The 7,003-nt window shown below is 33.5% G+C and overlaps 1 protein-coding gene across 3 annotated transcripts; it reads left to right on the top strand.

The window, feature by feature from the left end:
• The first annotated feature begins 1,663 nt into the window (after nucleotides 1–1,663).
• LOC139813193 (uncharacterized) lies at nucleotides 1,664–6,512 on the top strand. 3 transcript variants are annotated; one of them, XM_071778549.1, is made up of 12 exons: nucleotides 1,664–2,053; nucleotides 2,636–2,940; nucleotides 3,048–3,306; nucleotides 3,375–3,437; nucleotides 3,515–3,718; nucleotides 3,800–4,121; nucleotides 4,345–4,489; nucleotides 4,691–4,770; nucleotides 4,831–4,956; nucleotides 5,204–5,329; nucleotides 5,390–5,586; nucleotides 5,707–6,512. In XM_071778549.1, the coding sequence occupies exons 2-11, from the start codon at nucleotides 2,648–2,650 to the stop codon at nucleotides 5,455–5,457; spliced, it is 1,686 nt and encodes a 561-aa protein (XP_071634650.1). In that variant the 5' UTR covers nucleotides 1,664–2,053; nucleotides 2,636–2,647; the 3' UTR covers nucleotides 5,458–5,586; nucleotides 5,707–6,512. The 3 variants fall into 3 exon arrangements, with proteins under 3 accessions (XP_071634650.1, XP_071634651.1, XP_071634653.1); XM_071778550.1 differs by lacking the exon at nucleotides 5,707–6,512 and having other exon boundaries at nucleotides 1,669–2,053; nucleotides 5,017–5,329; nucleotides 5,390–5,412; XM_071778552.1 differs by lacking the exons at nucleotides 5,390–5,586; nucleotides 5,707–6,512 and having other exon boundaries at nucleotides 1,669–2,053; nucleotides 5,017–5,333.
• The last annotated feature ends 491 nt before the right edge of the window (nucleotides 6,513–7,003 follow it).

Below are 7,003 nucleotides of genomic sequence, written 5' to 3'. Positions count from 1 at the left end.
ACATCAGTAGTTCTTAGGCTGGCCAATCACAGCTATTCCCTTCTTCTGAAGAATGATTGTGATTGGCTAGTCTAAGGACTACCGATGTTATTAAACCCGATTAAGGGTGCCATGTAAACGTAGTCAATGTCAGGCAACAGGCAATAGGAACAGAATAAAAATCAGAAATCATGTATAAATGCAGAATAAACAATGACACAGGCAATAAACAAAGTTTACGTCACGTTGGAAATTCTGTGCCTATTGCCTGTTGCCAACCAATCATAGCATTCGAATTTTTTAGGTTGTAATTAACGATTTTTTTGTTATTTTCTGTTCCTATTGCTTGTTGCCTAGCATTGTGTAAGGGGCTTAAATCGGGCCATGTAAACATAGTCTAGAGCCGGTATTCATAGTCAGATCTTATATTTAAGACCGTCTTAAGTACAATCTTAAGATGTTATGAACCAATCACAGAGCCGTATTAGCATCTTAAGACATTACTTAAGACGGTCTTGAAATAAGATCCGACTATAAATACCGGCCTATGACTATAAAGACTTTGTTACGTGCAATGGCCTTAGTGCTGGTCTACAATCTTGCTTTAAGTCCCAGTCTACAATAGGTGTTTTAAGCCCTAAGCCCTAAGAAATTGACCAATCACAGTCAATTATTCTCCTCAAATTCAACTGCGATTGAACAATTTCTTAAGGGTCGACAGGAGTGTCAGTGATGACCCTACAAACTACGAATCGTAAAATCCATATTACAGCCAAAATAAAGAGAAAATTGCACTTTAACTGTGATATTCGTAATCAGCAGCATTGCTTTCAAACCGCTATAGAGCGATTTTGTGAAAAAATGGTCAAAATAAAATTTTTGAGTTTCTTTTAGTAAAAACTTGAAAATTTTATTTTGACCATTTTTCCAAACAATCGCTCTGTAGCGGCTTGAAGGCGATGCTGCTGATTACGAATATCGCAGTTAAAGTGCGATTTTCTCATTATTTTGGCCGTAAGATGGATTTTACGATTCTAGTAATAAATGACTACGGTCGACCCTTAAGTGCTGGTCTACAACCTTGCTTTAAAGAGTATTTAAGCTCTAAGCCGTAAGAAATTGACCAATCACAGTCGAGTATTTTCCTCATATTCCACCGTGATTGGTCAATTTCTTACGGCTTAGAGCTTAAATACTCTTTAAAGTAAGGTTGTAGACCAGCACTAAGGCTTAGAACACCTTAAACTTAAAACACCTATTGTAGACGGGCACTTAGTGCTGGTCTACAACCTTGCTTTAAAAAGTATTTAAGCTCTAAGTCGTAAGAAATTGACTAATCACAATCGAGTATTCTCTTCACATTCTATTGTGATTAGTAAATTTCTTACGACTTATGTCCATTTCTATCAATGCAGATTAACTTTGATTTCAGTTTAACTTACTTTTTATCTTTTTCTGGTTTTGAAAATTAGAAACAGATAAAAAGTAAGTTGAACCGAGATTAAAGTTAATCCACATTGGTGGAAATGGATATTAGAGCTTAAATATCCTTTAAAGCAAGATTGTAGACCAGCACTTATGGCTTCTGCACACAGGACGCGAAAACGCTTGCCGCGCGGCAAAAAGCGACGCGGTAGCCAATAAACTTTTGGTTCTTACGGAAAAACAACACGTTGATTGGCTACCGCGTCGCCGCTTTCCGCGTCCTGTGTGCAAAAGCCATTAATCTTAGATTTTCACTCTTTCTAAGGGGGACGTTATTTCTGACTTCCGTTTCCTGTTCCTGTTGCCTGTTGCCTAGCATTGTGTAAGCATGTGCAAGGGTCTTTAGTCTTCTCTCTGGTTTTTGTGCCCGTAATATTTCAACATTGTCTGATGCGATTCCTGTGGGAGCTACGTTTCCTATTTTTTTAAGAGGACAACTTCGAGCCTTTGTGTGCAGCCTGCGCGAATTCTGGACCCAATACATCATCGCGTTCTTCCTCTCACCTCGTCATCAACGTATTTTCTTTGACCTTTTATTCAATTTATTGCGAACGTCGAGATAAGCCTAAAATATCACATTGCATTCCCGGTACGTATATACATTACGAAGAAGAATGCAATTTTTCTTCATTAACTGTCTATAACATTAGTTAAGACCATTGTACAATATGTCGCAAACGATGGCGACTGTATTAGTTGAAAAGTATTATTTCCGATTGCGCTTGCCAGTTGCGGTTGTCAAAAAAGAGTTGGCGAACTTTTAACTTTTTTGGCGACAGCAACTGGCAATCGGCAATTAGAAAAAATATTTTTCAACTAGCAGTTGCCGTTCGTAACGTATTGAATGGTCCTTACAGTAATAATCAACACTTATTGCTGACAAAGGAATGATGATATTTTCGATGCCGGCAATTATGCTGGCATCGAAAATATCGTCATCTTTTCGTCAGCAATAAATGTTGACTATTATCTGATAATTATATGTGTCGTGAATTATGAAAAATTGTGTTCAAAATACGCAGATCATGACTTTTTAAAAAATTCTTAAATTAATTAAAATTCCTAAATTAATTAGTTTCGTAATTAATCGTTAATGATGTCCTTTGAGAAGCAAGTGTCATTGTATTGTTAATTGTCATTTGTTCAATCACGACTTTTGTTGATTTGTCAGCTAATCATAAACATGGAGGAAATTAAAGGAAAATCAAAAAATAGTATTAACTATGCCTATGATGGATATATTTATAACATCGACAAGCGTCTACGAGGTACATACAGATGCTCTGCTCGTCGTACCACTGGATGTCGTGGATTGGCAAAAGTTGGTGAAGATGGTAAAGTGATCATTAATCCTTCTCATGATCATACACCTGATAATGCGAGAATGCAGAAATATTTACTGAAACAAGAGATGTTACGCTTATCTCGTGAAACATTACAAACTCCCAAAGATATTTTTGACAATGTTTCTCGAAGGTAACTACAAATCACAAAATATTAATATTTAACATATCATCGTGTTGCAACTATAACTAATAATTAAGCTTATGTTTGTAAGAAAATCGACATATAATATATTTCAGAGATCCTGAGACAGCTGCACTTATGGCTTTCAAATCGATTAGAAGCCAACTAAATAGAGAAAGAATAAAGAGCAGGCCGAAGTTGCCACAATCTATAACTACGCTTGCTGATGAATTGAACCATTATACGCCAATAAGTCATATTTACAAAGGGAGTGTAACAGCAAGGGATGGAAAAAAAGCATTTCTCTTCTCCGATGATAAACTGCTCACTGCACTTGAATTATCCACTGAAATTTACTGTGATGGTACATTTTCTGTAAGTTTACTATTTTACATTTATTTTATTGTGTTAAAACTATAAATAAACATAGAATTTGATTAAAGGTAGTTCCTCGTGTTCCTTCGCTTAGTCAACTTTACACAATTCACATACGTTACATGGATAAGGTAATAGATGGTTTTTTCGAGAACAACTCTAATTAGAACTATAAACGGTTGTAACAATCCATGTATATATTTTGTAGGTTATCGCAGCGGTATTTGTGTTATGCGAAGCTCGTACTATAGCTCTTTATGAAGAAATTTGGTCCAAAGTAATAGAATATGTTCCTGGACTGCAAACAAACCTACAATTTATCATGACAGATTATGAGTGTGCAGCAATGAATGCAATGGAAAAATATTTTCCAAATGCAACTATACATGGATGCTGGTTTCACCTAAACCAAGTAACTTAATTTACAATTATTTCTTTGATTTATGATTACTAATTACATTTTTTGAATAATCATTTACGCTTGTTATTGCAGGCACTACAAAGAAAATGGAATCACTTAGGTTTACGTAATTCTCCCAGTGTTATACTGTCTATGACAATGACAATACCATTGCTGCCAGAACAATACTTCACAGAAGCTTATCATATATTGTGCAATACCTGTAAAGAAAATGACCCTGACTATGAGAAGATAAAAGAATTCTTAACTTATGTTGAAAAGACGTGGTTATCAAAGGCTTCAAAAGTTAGCGTGTACAAATGTCCAGTCAGAACAAACAATGCCGTTGAAAGTTTTCATAATGTGATAAATAGAAAATTGGGCAGCCATCATCCAAACGTATGGTTGTTTTTAGGTAAATTACAATAAATTATACTAAATTAATATCTACATTCTCTTAATAAAATAATAGAAAAGAAAAAGTAATAAATATTAATGCCGAGATAATATCCAATTAAAAACGTAACCAGTTTTCATAATTTTTTCTTAATTAAATAATAAAAAAATAAAACATTTAACAAATGTTAATGCCAAGATGTTAATTAAGTAAACTAATTTTGATTATTTAATAATTTTAGAGAAACTAGGAAATGTCATAATGGATCAAACAATTGACTTAAAGCGTTTACACAATAATGAAGACGTACGGTCTGTACGATCACGAAAAAGCATGGAAAGAGATATGAAAATTTTTCAAGCACAAATTGATCTGATTTCTGAAAGGTAAAACTGCATTTACTTTCTTCTATTTATATTAATTTAGGTTAATATTGTGTGCTTTCCATTTAGTGACACAAGTCGACACAAACGACGTTCTATCTTTCTTGGCATTCAATGAGTAACAAAGACAGAACGATACTTGTGTCGACTTGTGTCAGTAAATGGAAAGCAGCTATTGATATTGTATTTTACAATATTTTCTAGATTACCTCTTCAACAATTTCTTCGCATGTTTATTGGTAAATTAGATGACTATCGTTACAAGGAAAGTTCTACTGTCCAAAGTAAGTAGAAACAAATAATTGTAGCAATTATACGCACATTTTGACAAAAAATCTTTGCAGGATCTGAAGATACTTTAGACGAATCTTTGATGATTAATGAAACTGATTCTATATCATGTACAAATGTAGCAACAGAGATTAGCACTAGTAATGACTATCGTTACAAGGAAAATTCTACTGTCCGTGGTAAGTAGAAACAAATAATTGTAGCAATTATACGCACATTTTGATAAAACTTCTGTACAGGATCTGAAGATACTTTAGACGAATCTTTGATGATTAATGAAACTGATTCTGTACCATGTACAAATGTAGCAACGGAGATTTGCACTAGTAATGACTATCGTTACAAAAAAAAGTTCTACTGTCCATGGTAAGTAGAAACAAATAATTGTAGCAATTATACGCACATTTTGATAAAACTTCTGTGCAGGATCTGAAGATACTTTAGACGAATCTTTGATGATTAATGAAACTGATTCTATACCATGTACAAATGTAACAACGGAGATTTGCACTAGTGATGACTATCGTTGCAAGGAAAGTTCTACTGTCCAAAGTAAGTAAAAACAAATAATTGTAGCAATTATACGCACATTTTGACAAAACTTCTGTGCAGGATCTGAAGATACTTTAGACGAATCTTTGATGATAATGAAACTGATTCTATACCATGTACAAATGTAGCAACGGAGATTTGCACTAATACGGATATATCATTACAGCCCAGTATTAAAATACAGAGACTTTCCGAGAAAGATATAGTAAATGAGAAAAGACGAGTGCTTAAATCGATAGAAAATTTCAACAAAAAACGTAAGACTTATTCCGAATAACACATAAGATATATTTTACACCCATATATACATATATATATATATATATATATATATATATATAAACAAATAGAGGAACTCAAATACTCTTTCTCCACAGCACGAGGATCAATAAATCAACGATCTAAACCCGACAACTTTCCAATCCGTAAAAGGAAAAACAAAAGAAAAGCTACAACGGGCATCAAAAAAACTTGTACTAGTCTGGCACTGTAAGGAGACATGAAAGGTGTAACATAAGTGGGAGATGGCAACATCGCCGGTGAAATACCACTACTTTCATCGTTTCTTTACATATTCTTATATATATATATATATATATATACATATATATAAGTTAACATAATCAGTATTAATACAAATAAAAACTCGCAATTTTGATAAAACTGAAGAGACAACTGAATCAGTTTGAACAGATTAAAATATTTTAGTTTATGACACAATAACTCGAATGATATTTTGCACTTGTCCTTTGCAAATTCGACATTTTTTATCGTCATTGCACGTATCTGTTGTAAAGGCATGAGCGCGTACAATATATATATCGCTTAGATTAAGAATATCTACTATATCGCAATTGCCAACAAAACTAAATGTATATGTATTGTTAAGTTCAGATTCATATTCTATTGTGATATCGGGTAACCCAAAATGGTGCTCACCTTGCACTTAAAGATTCGCTTTAAATCTGTATAGAACTTAATAATACACTATTCATAAGTTTATATAAGTTCTGGTTAAATCTGTAAGTTTTCACAGATGAGTTCAATTACGAATCGTGAGATATGTAAAAGTTTGTTCAAAACATATCGATTGCGAGAAATGTTGTTTAACAAGTATTTAGCATGTAAGATTTTCTCATGTTTGATTTCTTATAATTTTAAGATAAAATGTTTCAGAAAACTATATTCTACATGTACCTTATTTTTTTATCTTATTTTGTGTTCAAATTGTATTGTTAATAGAGATGATATAGTTTATTTTTTCTGGACTGGTTTTATGAAATAAATACAATACATTTTGATATATGCCTTTATATATCTATAAAGGAAGATGTCCTGACTGACTGACTGACTGAACTGACTCATCAACGCCCAGGCCAAACCCTTGAACCTAGAGACTTGAAATTTGGAGGGTGTATTCCTCTCATGACGTAAGCATCCACTAAGAAAGGATTTTTTAGAAATTCCACCCCTAAGGGGGTGAAAAGGGGTAAAAATGTGTTTTTCTGACTGACTGACTGAGCTGACTCATCAACGCCCAGCCCAAACCCCTGAACCGAATTTTTACCAAAAGTATATGAAATAGGGGTAGAATTTTCCGGGGAGTGCCACTATGTGTATAGTTTTTTGTTATCGATTTTCTGGAAACCGATTTTTTTAATTTTTCCTATTTTT

The sequence above is a fragment of the Temnothorax longispinosus genome, chromosome 5 (genome assembly GCF_030848805.1).
Source record: "Temnothorax longispinosus isolate EJ_2023e chromosome 5, Tlon_JGU_v1, whole genome shotgun sequence".
NCBI classification, from domain to species: domain Eukaryota; kingdom Metazoa; phylum Arthropoda; class Insecta; order Hymenoptera; family Formicidae; genus Temnothorax; species Temnothorax longispinosus.
This window is presented reverse-complemented; position numbering and strand designations above follow the sequence as displayed.

Excerpts from the sequence above, each read along its gene's own strand:
- LOC139813193 (XM_071778549.1), top strand. The coding sequence starts at position 2,648 with ATGGAGGAAATTAAAGGAAAATCAAAAAATAGTATTAACTATGCCTAT. Across the intron at positions 3,719-3,799 it reads GCTGGTTTCACCTAAACCAA|GCACTACAAAGAAAATGGAA; the intron begins GTAACTTAATTT and ends TTGTTATTGCAG. Across the intron at positions 4,957-5,203 it reads GGAAAATTCTACTGTCCGTG|GATCTGAAGATACTTTAGAC; the intron begins GTAAGTAGAAAC and ends ACTTCTGTGCAG.